Source organism: Physeter macrocephalus, chromosome 14 (assembly GCF_002837175.3).
Source record: "Physeter macrocephalus isolate SW-GA chromosome 14, ASM283717v5, whole genome shotgun sequence".
Taxonomy (NCBI): domain Eukaryota; kingdom Metazoa; phylum Chordata; class Mammalia; order Artiodactyla; family Physeteridae; genus Physeter; species Physeter macrocephalus.
Genome location: NC_041227.1, coordinates 67582655 through 67597673, shown reverse-complemented (window position 1 = coordinate 67597673; position 15019 = coordinate 67582655). Strand labels below are relative to the sequence as shown.

At 52.6% G+C, this 15019-nt stretch overlaps 1 protein-coding gene and 1 long non-coding RNA gene across 4 annotated transcripts; one reads left to right on the top strand and one right to left on the bottom strand.

Moving 5' to 3' along the window:
• Positions 1-6486: 6486 nt before the first annotated feature.
• Positions 6487-12020, bottom strand: CDIPT (CDP-diacylglycerol--inositol 3-phosphatidyltransferase). Of its 2 annotated transcripts, XM_055090851.1 has the most exons (7): positions 11685-12020; positions 11566-11629; positions 11332-11466; positions 10441-10594; positions 9919-10000; positions 9251-9332; positions 6487-9131 (listed from the first exon to the last, which is right to left on the bottom strand). In XM_055090851.1, the coding sequence occupies exons 1-7, from the start codon at positions 11775-11777 to the stop codon at positions 8986-8988; spliced, it is 756 nt and encodes a 251-aa protein (XP_054946826.1). In that variant the 5' UTR covers positions 11778-12020; the 3' UTR covers positions 6487-8985. The 2 variants fall into 2 exon arrangements, with proteins under 2 accessions (XP_054946826.1, XP_054946827.1); XM_055090852.1 differs by having other exon boundaries at positions 11566-12019.
• Positions 12021-12383: 363 nt separating this feature from the next.
• Positions 12384-15019, top strand: LOC102993039 (uncharacterized). 2 transcript variants are annotated; one of them, XR_447741.4, is made up of 4 exons: positions 12384-12594; positions 13049-13142; positions 13448-13592; positions 14663-15019. It is a non-coding gene; the product is annotated as an uncharacterized lncRNA (long non-coding RNA). The 2 variants fall into 2 exon arrangements; XR_447742.4 differs by lacking the exon at positions 13448-13592 and having other exon boundaries at positions 12388-12594; positions 14663-15014.

The window sequence follows — 15019 nt, the reverse complement described above, 5'->3', positions numbered from 1 at the left end:
ATGATGCCACAGGTGAGAGGATGGGCCTGTACCCCTTGGGATGGTTCCTGTGCCATCTCTTCTCACTGCCATTTCCTCCCAGACCCCAGCTTGGCCTGGGAGTTCTGGAGTCTTAACCCTCTGGCTGTGGGTGTATCCATCCTGGCTTCCCCACCTCCAGCACTTGGGAGGCTTTCTCTGGCGCCACCTGCTGGTTGAGTCACACACCTGCACGTGGCGTCTGTGCATGCGTCCCTTCTCAGATGGGGGTGTCAGATCTGAGAGGAAGTTACTGCACCAGGGCCATAGGAACTGGAGCACCTCCCTGGGCTTCTGATTTGGGCTCTTCGGACCACTGAGGAAGGGGTGCCCCCTTCTCACCGTCCCCCATGACCACTGAGGAGCCCTTATTTGGGGGACGAATCCAGGTACAATTAGTCTGGGCACACAAATGGAGGCTGCAAGGTGCACCAGCCCTCCCACCTAGGTACAGCTGTAGGTGCCAGGCCTGCCTGGTCTCTGCTGAGGAAGCAAAAAAGTCTCGGGGTAGAGAGAGAAGCTTGGGTGTACTAGCTGTGCAACGAGAATGCAACCTCCCTGATCTTTTCCTTATCTGTGAAATGGGCCAGCAGTTCCCCTCCTGAGCAGGGTTGAAGCTTTCTTAGGGTCTTATTCCTTTTCCCCCACTGGGCCCTGGCCCCATGAGCTCTTGTCTCCTTCCAATTCGAGTTGCATTGGTGACCAGTAGCTCCACTCGAGTCTCAGCTGGTTGGGGCCGGGGGCTGTCTTTAGCCCACAGCACTTGGTGGTGCCGTCTCAGTGTGGATAGAATAGGCAAGGGGGTCAGCTCATCCACCCCTGCTTCCTACAAGTCCCCTACATCTTCCCTTAGGAGAGGCAACTGATTTAAAGCTCTTCATCTGGTACCTGGCATGTGCTAAGTGCTGTGTTAGCACTGTTTATAGCCAAGGGCCTCTGGGGATAAGTGACAGCAGGTAAGGTTGCCCATGGAGGGTAAGTTCCTTCCTGTCTCAGCCACGGCTCCCGTGGCCATCCTTTGACCTTGTTACTAATAACCACAGCACCTCTGAAATCAACTGCCGCCTCATCCTCGCCTTCCAACAACCATTCCTCCGACTCCAGGCTTCAGTGACCTAGTTCTGAACCGCTTTCTCAACATTGAACCCCACACCCCTTTCGTTTCAATCTTGCCCAGCTTAGATTTTGTCATCTGTTGTGTAATTCACTCATTCTCAGTCAAAACCTCCCTCAGAAAAGGGAACCCTCCTACGCTGTTGGTGGGAATGTAAGTTGGTGAAGCCACTATGGAAAACAGTTTGGAGGTTCCTCAGAAACTAAAAACAGAATTAACCTATGGTCCGGCAATCCCACTCCTGGGCATCTATCCAGTCAAAACTATAATTCAAAAAGCTACATGCACCCCTATGTCCCTAGCAGCACTATTTACAATAGCCAAGACATGGAAGCAACCTGAATGTCCATCGACAGATGATTGGATAAAAAGGTGTGGTACATATATACAATGGAATACTACTCAGCCACAAAAAAGAATGAAAGCATGCCATTTGCAGCAACATGGGTGCAACTAGAGATTATCATAAGTGAAGTCAGCAAGAGAAAGACAAATACCATACGATATCACTTATATGTGGAATCTAAAATATGACACAAATGAACCTATGAGACAGACTCATGGACACAGACTGGTTGCCAAGGGGGAGGGGGTTGGGGGAGGGATGGTGTGTGAGGTTGGGGGTAGCAGATGTAAGCTTTTATATACAGGATGGATAAACAGCAAGGTCCTGCTGTATAGCACAGAGAACTATATTCAATATGATAAACCATAATGGAGAAGAATTTTAAAAGAATGCATATATATGTATAACTGAATCACCTTGCTGTACAGCAGAAATTAACATCATATTGATTCAGAGCCGCCCGTGAAGCACAAGCCACAGGGGAGGAGTCAGCTGCGGGGAACAGCAGCGCAGCTCTGGGGGCCACGGAAGAAGTGCAGAGACCAGACCTCACGGACTATACAATATTGCCTAGATCTGCCCCTACATGGAGCAGCCAGGAATAATTTCAAGACCAATTAAGGGCTGAGTTTTGAGTGGTGGCAGATCCCCGCTGACGTCCCACTGAGGATGATTGTCCCCCTGTATTCCAAACCAGATGTCCTTGGGTGGCAATCTCCTTTCTCTCACCCTGGGGTGGCCAGAGGGGAAGCTGGATTAGATGTAGGGGGGCAATAGGGTAAAGGTTTAAAAAATTATATTCCATGACTGATTGCCTAAGATTATGTATGAGGAGTGATCATAAGTAATGAGAGCTAAAAAAATAAAAATGAATCTACTATACTTCAATTAAAAAAAACCCTCCCTCACTCCTCACCTCTTCCCCACTCCACGATGCTCAGTGGAAAAAGCCCCATCCCGACTTGAACCAGCTACTGCCCCCTCCGCCCTCCCTGACCAGCTGCGTGTTCCCGGAGGAAGAACACCCCACCTACTGACTGATCTCATTTGAAACTCAACGGCCACAAATCTCAAGAGACCTAACGGCTTCTGACTCTGCTTGTCTAGCTTGCGTGAGATCCCCTTCAGAACAGCTGTTCACACCTCCTCTCCTCTCCACCTCCCACACCCCTGCCCACTTTCCCTCACCTCTTTGAGAAAATAGAAGCACATGGGGCAGGGAGGCCCTTTCCGGCATCACATGTAACAAACGACCCCATCTGGACTCTGTCCTCCCTCTTCTTCCCACTGAGGACGTGTCCCGCTGACCCCAGCTCGCCCCCTTTTCCTCAGGTCCTCAGAGTCCACTCCTCCGTCCCCACCTCCTTTCTCTCCTGCGCCGTCTGCTTCTCCCTGTCTCCTGGGTCGGTGTCGCCGGCATATAAACATGCTCTGCTCCCTCCCACGGAGAACCACCTCTCTCAGCCCTACATTCCCTCCAGCTGCCACATGTCCTCCTTCACGGCCAAAGTCCTCGGTTTCCATGCCTCACCTCTCATTATCTCCTCAAACCACTCCAATTAGCTTCTGTCGCCACCCCTTGCTTCATGGAAATGGCTCTGTTCGGCATCACCAGTGATGTCCTTGTTGCTAAACCCAGCGGTTGGGTCCTCTCGTTCAGCCTCTCCCATCATTCAGCACAGTTGGACAGCCCTCTTCCACCCCAGGCTCCCATGACCTAGCCTGCTGCACTTTTCTATCCGCCTCCCTGGCTGTGTCTCAGTTTCCTTGGCCAGCTCTACTTTCTCTGCTCAGCCGCTAAATAGGAGTCACCCTGAGCCTTTTTTTTCGGCCATGCCGTGCAGCTTGCGAGATCTTAGTTCCTTGACCAGGGATTGAACTCAGGCCCTCAGCAGTGAAAGCACGGAGTCCTAACCCCTGGACCTCCGGGGAGTTCCCAGAGCCTTGATAAGATCTCTTACTCAGCTACATTCTTGGCCAGTCTCACGGCTTTAGATTCAAAAATCCATTTCTCCATCCCTGATCTCACCCCTGAGCTCTAAGCTCATTTCCAATTGATGACTTGATGCACCCACATAGATCTCCAATGGCCATTGGGCTTGGCCACATATATGACCTATTCAGGCCAATGAAATCTAAGAGGGAGTGACATCACCATCCTTTTTCCTTGTCCATGTTAACCAGCAATATTCAAATATTGGCCTGGGTCCCAGAGAAAAACGTCCAAGCAGAGCCACAGTGGACCTGCAATAGACACGCAGCAGGAGGGAGAAATGTTTGCTGTATTAAGTAACTGAGATTTGGCGGGGGAGCGGAGGGGGGGTGTTACCACAGCATAATCTAGCCTATAGGTGGGGGGGGGGAGGGGAGGGGGGGTGTTACCACAGCATAATCTAGCCTATCCTGACTACATGTACCTCATAAAGTTGTGAAATCCAATAAGGTAATAGAAGCTTTTTGCATGAAGACAGGTTTTCACTGTCTCCCCAGCATCTATTGTATAGTGGGGGAGACAAGATATACCTCTGTGGTTAGAAAACAGGCCCTGCTGGAAATATAGTGGAGTTCCAGCTCACACCGGAGCCCAATTCTCAGTCAGTCCCTTGGTACCAAATTTATCCTTGAAGTTCCCTTAAATTGCCCATTAAATACAGAATGGTGTGATCTGTGACGAAGATCAACACAGCCTGTTTTCCTCCAGCACTGGAGCAAATGGCTTTTCTTTGGTTGAATACCAAATAAATTAATTGATTTGTTGAAGTACGCCTTGTATAAGAAAAATTTGTCTTTAAACAGCAAAACCACACTCTATATGGTAAGACGCTGCCTACCAAATCTATCTGCTCTTCCTCCTAGTCCCACAACTAATCTCTTTCCCAACCCACCCCACCGCATGTAGATGTGGCCACGTGACTTGAGTTGCAGCCAATGGAACGGGAGTGGCAGAAGCACGTGCCAATTCCCTGCCTTCCCATAAACCAGCCTCGTGCAGTCCTCCAGGTGCACCTCTGCCTGCATGACATGAAGGCAAGCAGAGTGCTCTTGGAAGCCGTGTGTTGAAAATCACAGAACTGTAAGCCGGGAGGAGCCTGAGTCCCTGAATCTCTGCTTCAGGAGCTCCCAGTCAGGAGCTCCTGATTAGACCTTAACATGAGTTAAAAATAACCTATCTTGGGACTTCCCAGGTGGCGCAGTGGTTAAGAATCCGCCTGGCAATGCAGGGGACATGGGTTCGAGCCCTGGTCCCGGAAGATCCCACAGGCAGCGGAGCAACTAAGCCCGTGCGCCACAGCTACTGAGTCTGTGCTCTACAGCCCACAAGCCACAACTGCTGAGCCCACATGCCACAACTACTGAAGCCTGCGCACCTAGAGCCTGTGCTCCGCAATAAGAGAAGCCACCACAATGAGAAGCCCAAGCACCGCAACGAAGAGTAGCCCCCACTTGACACAACCAGAGAAAGCCCGCACACAGCAACGAAGACCCAATGCAGCCAAAGAAAAATAAAATAAATTTATTTTTAAAAATAAATAATAAATAAAAAATATAAAAGGACACTAATCCCATTCATGAGGACTCATGACCTTATCTCCTCCTGAAGGCCCCACGTCCAAACACCAACACATCAGGCATTAGATCTCAACATATGAATTCTGCGGACACACAGACATTGACCATAGCGACATATAATGTGACTCCACTGATCAAATTCAGCCTAGACTTTCCCCTCCTCCAGGACACAGAGCCACCCTGCAGTTTCCTCCTGGGCCCTGTCCAGACACTGGACACGGGACCAAGGGCACCAGTCTACCCGCCCCCACCACCACCACCAGGGGAGGGGACTCAAGAGCCTTCCTCAGGCACATATTCTACTTGAGCAGAAGATGCTCACACTCTCCAGCCCACCTCTCTCCTTCTTTAGATCCCCCTTTGCTGGATTTACATAAACAGAGACTCCTGATGTCTCTGTAAATGGTTAGAGCCAAAGAGCCAAGGAGCCAATCAGAGCTGTGGGGCTTGAGTGCTTGGAGGACTCACCTGGCTGGATGGGAGAGTGACTCACGAAGGACGAAGGATGAAGGATGGAGGATGAAGGACCACAGCTCAGCCTCCCACCTGCCTGGGAGCAGGCTGGCAGGGGAACGCCTGCAGTTGGAGGGGCAGCTCAGCTGGTGACACACTTTCTTCCTCAAGTACAAACCTGTCCCTGCCACCACCCTGCTTAAAGCCCTTCAACGTTCATCCTACAAGTGCCACCAAAGAGAGGGCCCAGGTGATTTACTGAAACACTGTTTGCAGTGGTAGGACCTGCTTAAACAAATAAATAACGGAATTCTGTTCCACCATTAAGAAGACTGCTAACGTGGACTGTGTGGTAAATGTTAAGGGTGTCAGCTCTGGATCCAAGCCAGACAGGCTGGACTCCTCTCAGGACCTAGATTTCCTCTCTAGAGAAATAGGCTTATTGTATTGTTTAGTACACAGTATAGCGTACGTGTGAGGTGAAATGAGATAATGCACACAAAAAACTCTTGGAACAGCAGTAGCTTGTGTTACAGAGCAGAAGTTTGTGTGCCCAAAGCACAGTGAGGCCAAATAAATTGAAACGTTGGAGACTGGAGCAGAGAAAGGTTTATTGCAGTGCCATGCAAGGAGAACGGGTAGCTCATGCTCAAAAAACCCTGAACTCCCGGATGGTTTGTGGGGGAGAAGTTTTCATAGCCAAAACTTGGGGTGAGGGCTGCAAGGTGTGTGACTTTCTTCTGATTGGTTGGTGGTGAGGTAAGAGGGCCATGCTCCAGGGATCTTGAGCTCGGCCTTAAACTACCTTCCTCCACCTCGGTGGGGGGCTTAGTTGGCTAAAGAACTCAAAGATATCGTTACGGGGACTTCCCTGGTGGCGCAGTGGTTAAGAAACCGCCTGCCGATGCAGGGGACATGGGTTCGAGCCCTGGTCCAGGAAGATCCCACGTGCCGCGGAGCAACTAAGCCCGTGCGCCACAACTACTGAGCCTGCGCTCTACAGCCTGCAAGCCACAACTACTGAGCCCGTGTGCCTAGAGCCCGTGCTCCGCAACAAGAGAAGCCACCGCAATGAGAAGCCCGCGCACGCAACGAAGAGTAGTAGCCCCCCCTCGCTCAACTAGAGAAAAGCCCGCGCGTGCAGTAAAATAAATAAGTTAAAAATATATATATTGCTACGTATATTCCTTGAGGAGGAACCACGACCCAGCCCCAAGGCTGCACTATTCTCTTGACATCTCCTCCCTTGTTTCCCCATTCCCTCCCTTCTGATTAGCAACAGTTTGAACCTGCCCTTTGGAACTCAGGGAAGGTCACGGAGGCTGAATGAAGCCTATTTCCTACAAACAAGAAACAGGAGACACGGAAAGGATTTGTACGTGGGAGCCCCATAGGGTCCTGCTGGGTGTCATTAGCGGACCAGCAAATATACAAAATGAATTTTAAAATACAGACTACGTGAAGAATTTACTTAGACACAGAATCAGTGAGTAGCAGTGGTTGCCCCTGGGGAGAACTGGGAGCTTAAAGTGGCAGGAGACTTAGTCATCCTTTTGTAATGTGTGCAATTTACTATTTTTACATGCGAATAATTTACCTATTATTTTGAAAGATTCCTTCAGCGCCTCCATGTGGCCGTCAGGGTGAAGTCCAAAAGCCCTCCTGGGTTCCTCAGACTGCCGCAGGCTTCCACCCCACCTCTCTTCGGCTCTCCAGCCACCAACCCCCAGTGCTCGGGTGTTCCAGCACATCAATTGGCTTCCCTTTGGCAACTGCTCAGGGCGCTCTCTGGCCTCCCAGCTCCCTCAGCTGAGAATCAATCCTCTCCTCTGCATTAACCCTTCCCGCCCCAATTACTACTACCAGTTTTCTACTTAAGACACCCAAAGCACTACAGCACATTCTAACCCTGTCCCCCAACAAGAACCTTCCTAACTGCATCATCTCCTTCCTGGCTATCCTGTGTCCTCCTTTCCACTGAATCCCCTGGGCCTAGAGCAGTTGAGGCTCAATAGACATCTTTTTTTTTTTTCTTTGGCAGTGGCACACGGCTTGTGGGATTTTAGTTCCCTGACCAGGGATCAAACCTGTGCCCCCTGCAGTGGAAGCGTGCAGCCCTAACCAATGGACTGCCAGGGAAGTCCCTCAATACACATCTGATAAATTTCAGCCCTCTTGGGCGTGAGACCCTCTTGGCTAAACTATTACAAGGATAAAATGTAATATCTGCAAAGAAGCCCCAGCACAGGGTCTGGCATATGGTAGGCGCAATGCAGTCTTAAAAAGAAAGCTGGTGCCAGACAGCTTTCTGCTCAGATAGCAGGGATAGCTGTCAGGGACAGATGCCCGGAACGATGTCTCCTATGATAAATACCCCAAAAAATGTTTAAGAGGGAACAGTGATTCTCAGTGTAACTGGGAAGAATCAATCAGCTGGAGTTTATTAAAACTTCAGACTTCTGGGCCCATCCCTAGAATTTCCAACTCTGAAGGTCTGGCACAGGGTCCAAGAAGCTGAATTTTCAAGAAATAGCCCACAGGTGGTCTAAGGACCACACTCTGAGAAATCAACCGATCTATTTGTGAGTATTTAAGCCGCTACGATATGCCAGGTCGAGGTTAATCTTTGTAGGGATAGAGAAAAGAACAAGAAGAGTCTGTGCCCTCGTGGAGTTTACATTTTAGTGAGGGTAGAAAATAACACGTACACAAGTAAAGGTAGACAGCCAGTGACGGTGTTGTAAAGAAAATAAAGCAGGTGGGCAGAGGACATGGAATACGCTTGGGTGGCAGGGAGGGGATCTCTCTGAGGTCACTGAGGAATAACAGGAAGGAGCCGGCCAGTAAACTACTGAGGGCAAAGTATCCAGATGGATCATCATTTTCCCCCAAGCTCCCCTAGACCCAGGCCCTGGTCCAAGACTATCTCAAAGGAAACCAAGTCCAGAACAGTGATGCTCCTGCCTTTATAATCAAGGCTTTCGGAGTCAGGACAGAGATTGCGATGGGGATCTCGACAGCACCTTCTCTCCGGGCCATGGTACCCACAGGCTTCCTCTATCTAGCCAGGGGCAGAGTTCTGAACCCCTGCCTTTTGGGAAACCTGGCCCCTACCCCACTTCCCTTACTCAAGTGTCCCTAAGGTTTCAGCCAAGCCAGATCCCAGGGCTGAGCCAGCAGGTGTGACTATGCCCGATCCTCAGACAGCTCTCTTGGGGCCCTGGGAGCACTGCCCGTGTGGGTGGGGCCTCCTGAGCATCCTTCCTGATTTGAAGTCCAGGTTCCTGGAGATCACAGGGGTGGGACTGGTCCCCAGGATTACAGAGAACATGACATCACCAAAGAGGCTGGTCCCCCTTCCCAGCAGGTTGGACGACACATTGGGAAGACGTGAGCCTGGGACCTCCTAGGAGGGACAGGGGTGCCGCGTGGCACAGTGAGACTCCCAGGGCAGGTGGGTAGCCAGGGGCTGGAGGTTCCAGGATCACTTCTTCTTGGCACGATCTGCTGCGTCCAGGGCAGCCATGTTGCGGGCGGCTGTGATCAGGTGGATGACGCTGATGAGGGACTTGAGCGAGGCGATAGGGGCTGTGATCCAGAGGCCCATTCGGAAAAGACCTACAGAGCCAACTGTGGCAAGGGAGCAAGGGCAATACAGAGGAAACAGGATGTGGGTGAGGCAGGGGCCTTCGTCTCCCCGGGCAGGCCCAACCCCCTCCCCTCCTCCTGCCCAGCCCCTCATCTCCTACCTAAAGGTCCCTCGGAGAAATTGAACAGGTAGAGGAGGCAGTAGAAGAGCTCATTTCCAGCACACAGGGTAAACAGAGCAGGCTGCACAGACAGCAAAAAGGCTGCTTAAGCAAGAGGCTGGGGTAGTGTCCCCGATCCCCCAACTAAGGGCTGGAGGGCCAGGAACTGTACTGGGGAAAGAGGGGTGCAGGGCGGTACGGGTAGGATGTGGGTGGGCATAGGGAGAACAGGGCAGATCAGGGAACCTGCCCAAGGCCCTTCACCCTCCCCTTCCGCACGGAGCTGTGGGCAGCACTTACCACAAGGTTACCACATCGACAGGAAGATATTTTTACCCGGCTGCCCCCTTGAAGCCCTGGGCCTTACCTGGAGGTGTTACACCCTCGAGCCCACCCGGGGTAAAGACTACACTCCTTCTCACGGCCTAAGGCCTTTTGAGAGCTGGCTCTGCACACCCCTCTGGCTTCTTCCTCCCTCCCTCTCCCCTCAAGCCACTCAGTTCCTTCTCCCTGGGCACACCTGGGCCTCAGGCCCACTTGCTTTCTCCAGCAATTCACGGGCTCAGCCCAGGAGCCCTTCCCACCAATCCTATCCTGGGCCCAGGGCTCAGTCCAGGAGGGACTTGCCCCGTAAGCTAAGTGAATAGGGAGGGGCAGCAAATGCTCACTCTGGAGGTGTAGTAGATGCGAAGCACTGGATTTCCAGACAGGTCAATCATCTTGTGACTTTCACTGCCTCGGACCACAGAACTTGGGGAGAAAGCAGGCGGAATCCATGAGCTTTCATTACTAAATGCCCAGCTAATCCACATTTCAACCCACACAAAGTAGGTACTGGGATTGCCTCTGTTGAACAGGGGAGGGACTGGGGCACAGCTGAGGACCACTGTCTTGCCCGGAAGTCGCACTACCTAGCTGGGTAGCTGGGGGAAGAATCAGGATTCAAAAGCCCCATGCCCCTTCCCAAGGGATGTTAACTCTTTGGAATCCTCAGAAGAGTTTTAGGGATTACTTAATCCAAGCGTAAAACAGGACTGACGCTAATTCAGAGAAAATTTGCCCAGGGTCCTTCAACAAAGCAGAGCTACAAAGAAGACCTCCCAAGAAGCCTGAAGACACCTCCCATATGGTCTCACCCCTCCCCACTGTAGTGTCTTCTTCAACCGGTCAACACCCCCAGAATCACTGACCTGTGGAGGTGCAGCCAGTGGCTGGCAACATCCAAGCTCATGCTGAGCTGGAAAAGAAGGGTGGCGCGAGGGTACAGCAGGGCCAGGTTGACCAGCAGACACATTGTGGAGCACCGGTCTGTCAGCATGTCCAGCATGGCCCCAAATCGGGTTCCTGAAAAATGGCAACTGTTAGGTGGAAAGGGGCTGTAAGGGGGCAATGGATCTGTGACAGAGGCCATATTTAGTGTATCACTCTGATGCAGAGTCTAAGAGAGAAAAGGCCCACAATCCACTGCCTGGGGAGGAAAGTAGACTGCTATCGTTGGAGTATGAAGGTCAAAGGGCAAGGGTCACCGTACCATAAAACAAGGAAGCATGGCAGTGTAAACAGTATAGAAGGGAGTGAGAAAGCTAGCTCTACAACTCATCAATCCCAGAACCAAGGATCCAGGTCTGAAGACAAGGAGACTTGAAGTCTTAGGGAAGTCTTAGAGGTGGGTCTGAAGAACAGATTAAAAAAATTAATCATCTCTCCAGAAACCATCTCCCTTCCCTCTCCATCCTCCCTTTAAACATGCTTTCTGGAATCCTTATGGCTTGTGCCTGGCATACAGTAGATGCCCCCAAAACACCTGTTGAATGGATTTTTATTCAGAGAGGCCTCCAGCACTTGCACTGCCATGCCCGGTCTTGGTATCCCACACCCCTCGCTATCAGTGAGTTCTCCACAGCGAGCTTAAATCCCTTCTGCTACAAAATCAGGCCATTCTATTCTGCTTTCTACAGAGATGGGAATGACAGAGCCCTCGGATTCCCGAGTACCCGCCCACCCCGAGGTCCTGAGGAAGCAGGAAAAGGGGGCAGAGGGTTGTTGGGTCTCAAGGCTGGCTGAGAAAAGGTGTCTGTCACCTTGATTAAGGGCTCGAGCAGCGTGTCCATCGAAAGCGTCCAGAAGTCCGCTGAGCAGGTAGAAGGAGGAGGCCGTGAGAGGGCAGCAGGGCATGAAGTAGAAAGAAATAATGGCGAAGACAATCCGGGCATAACCTTGGGATTGAGACGGCGGGGGGAAACAGGGCAGGATCAGGGAGCCTGCCCAAGGCCCCTAGTCCTCCCGCTCGGCCCGGAGCCGCGGGTAGCACTCACCGATGAGGTTAGGCACAAACAGGAAGATATTTTCGCCTGGCATCGCGGAGGTCCCCTGGCCGCCCTGGGCCTTATCTGGAGGTGCCAGCTCTCTCCCAGCCCCGGCGCAAGGCTCACCCTCCAGCCCGGCTCATCGGCCGCGCCCACTGCGCGCAGGTCCCCGCTGCCCTAGCCGGGTCCCAGATGTTAAAGCTCTTTGCCTGCCTTAGCATGGGCCGACCCAGCTGTGCGCGGGGCACAGGGGGCGCGCACACCCAGCCCTTCCTCTGGGCAGACGCGGGCCTCCGCCTGCCCCGCCGGCGCTCCTGCCTCCAGCTGCGGCCCCTGCTCCTCCAGCTGTGCTTAGCTTCCGGAACCTACTCTTCAGCTTTCGTCCTTGCAAAATTGGAGAATGGAAGAAGAGGCTTAAGAAATGGCTGCGTCCCCTTTAAGACCTGCCCGCTTCCTTTTCCTTTTCTTCCCTCCGCCCTTTCGATCGGTTCGTACCAAAGTACAGAGGGAGGAGAGGGGGCAAAGAACCATCAACGCTGAGCAAAGGAAGGAACTTAAAAGGAGAGGTCAAAAGAGGAGGCCTAGGTAAATGTCTTTCCTTTCCTTTCTGCGGAGGATATGACTCCTGAAGCCAAAGATAAGGAAAAAACATCCCGCCCTCCCGATTCTTTGCACCCCCGAGAGACCAGGTTATTTGGCACAGCCCACACTTTTTCTTCCCCGCCCCCTCTCTCTGCCCCCATTTGCTCTCGCAGGCTCCAGGCAAAGAGAAGACAGCCAGAGAGGTTGGAGGGCGGCCTCGGGCGGGGTTGCTTCTCGCGTGCCCCTAGTGGTGGGAGGGTTAGGTGCCAGGCTCCACCCTACGTGATCTTCCCGTTTCTCAAGGCCACTGGCGTGGGGGGTCACTGCCCCCAAGGAGGGAACCTAGAGCGGGTGGAGGAGAGGCCGGAGGAGCGAATGCGAGAAGCTGGGAAAATGCCCTCCCCGCTTTGGTTCTAGAATCCCTACTCTCCTGGCAACGGGACCGCAGACGCCAAGGTTTTTATAGCAACGGGTAGCGGCGCTGCTCCGGGTTCCCCTCTTTCCAACCTTCCTCCCCAGCTCCCAAATCCCCCGTCCCCCGGCCCATAAAAGGGCTCCTTAGACCTCCCCGTCTCCCCTCCTGCTGAGTAGCCCAAGATTTCGACCCATCTGCCAGGTCGGGGGCGGCAAGTGGGCTGCCTTGTCTTGGGAAGGGTCTTGGGTGGGAAGAAGGGAAGAGAGGCCCCCTGCTGGGCGAAGTGAGCGGGGGCGGGAGGCGGGTGTTGTGGGAGTCCCACCTCCTCCCTCCCCCAGAAAGATTTAAGGCAACGATTTCTTTTGGTTTTTTTTTTTCCTTTTTTTCAGAGAGAGAACTGACACAGTTCTCCAAGGCCGCGGGGAATGGTGGTGTGTTGGGTTTGGGAGAAGTGGGCTGGTTTCGCAGCCTAACCTGGGCTTCCACTGTCCCCAGGGGGATGGCATCCACTGCTACCAGGAGTGTGGAGAAAAAGGGCAGCGGGCAATCCCAAGCTACAACCTCTGCAGCCTCCTTGGGTGGAGGCCCGGTGAGCATTGGAGAGGAGTTCTTGGGGTCGGGGTGAAGTGAAGTGGAGAGCTCCTAGGCTTAGGACACTGAGACCACCAGCCTGGAAATTCTAGCCTCAACCCTGAGCCCAGAGCCCCCAGCACTAGGCCCCTGAGGTCCCCAGAGGCTGCCCTCCACTTCCAGGACCTTCCAGGCCAAATTGCAAGGCCCAGCCGTCCGATACCAGACTCCTTAGACCCAGAGCCCCCAGCCTGGGAGCCTCCAGACCCAGGACTCCCATGTAGGAACTCCCAGGCTGAGCCCCTCTGACTTCCCCTTTTCCAGAAGGTTTCCCGTTCTGAGGAATTCCTGACACAGATCAGCACAGAACTCACTGACGAGGCCTTGTTTGTCGCTGCCTACCAAATGAATCCTGTGCCCATCAAGGAAAAACAGACACAAGACCAAGGGACTCAGATATCCAAACACGGTGAACCCCACGCCAAGACCCTTGTGTCCAGAGACCCTCCGATACCCCTATTTCCCATCCCTGCTGCCAGTCATGCCAGCCTTCTCATTCTTCCTGGGGCATGGCAGGCACGCTTCTGCCTTTGGACAGATTATGTGTGAGGGGCCCCTGGGAACTCCAGGTGGAAATGCTCTGTAGACAGTTGGAAATATGACTTCAGAACTCAGTGTTGAGGTCTGGGCTGGTGATAGAGATCTGATCTAGGAGGAAGTTGGCAGTTGAAGGGTGTGCAGTTGCCCTGGTGGGGGGTGGGGTGGGGGGATGGGGGTTGTGCAGAGTGAGAAAGATGAGGGGCGCTGAGGATGGAGCCTTGGAGAACCTCTCCAAGTAAGGGGTTGGCAGAGGAGGAGAGAGGGGTTCATGAAGAAGGTAGAGAAGGAACTGACAGCAATGTTTATTTATTTTTTTTAATGACTTTTTAAAATTAATTAATTAATTTATTTATTTATTTTTGGCTGTGTTGGGTCTTCGTTGCTGCACGGGGGCTTTCTCTAGTTGCGGCGAGCGGGGGCTACTCTTCGTTGCGGTGTGCGGACTTCTCACTGCGGTGGCTTCTCTTGTTGTGGAGCACGGGCTCTAGGCGTGCGGGCTTCAGCAGTTGTGGCGCGCGGGCTTCAGTAGTTGTGGCACGAGGGCTCAGTAGTCGCGGCTCGCGGGCTCTAGAGCGCAGGCTCAGTAGTTGTGGCGCGTGACGGGCTTAGTTGCTCCGCGGCATGTGGGATCTTCCCGGACCAGGCCTCGAACCCGTGTCCTCTGCATTGGCAGGCGGTTTCTTAACCACTGCGCCACCAGGGAAGTCTCAGCAAATATTTATTGAGTGTCTGTTATGAATAGGGAATGATGGGTAGATTTGTGGATGGACGGATGGATGGAAAGAGAATGGTGGGTGGATGGATAGATGGATAGGTGGGGAATGGTGGATGGATAAATAGATGGATGGGGGATAGGTGTTGGATGGATAGGTGAAGGATGGAAAGATAAAAAGACATGAACCTTGAATCTAAAGTCAAAAGACTCTTATTCTTTTCTAGGGAGCTCTGCCTAGCAGCTTGACATCTGGAGGATGATCTCAACTCTGGTGCTGCTCTTGGCCTCTCGTGCCCTCCCCTCGCTCTGTTCCTCTAGAACATGCATCAAAGCTCCTCTTTCACAATTCATTCAACAGTTCGGTTTTGGGGCGATTCTTGGTCTTGAGCAACATCACCCCTGAAGCCTCCAAAGGGTTCTGGAACCATCACACACCTCTCCACCCTCAGCTAGCAAGGACACCACCAGAAATCAAAAACTTTAATAAAGTGACAGAGATTCTTCCCTCCTCCCAGGCTGGGCAGTTCTCTCTGTGGGGCGATGTGGGAGGAGTGCCCCTCCCCCTTTTTGCCAGATATGTG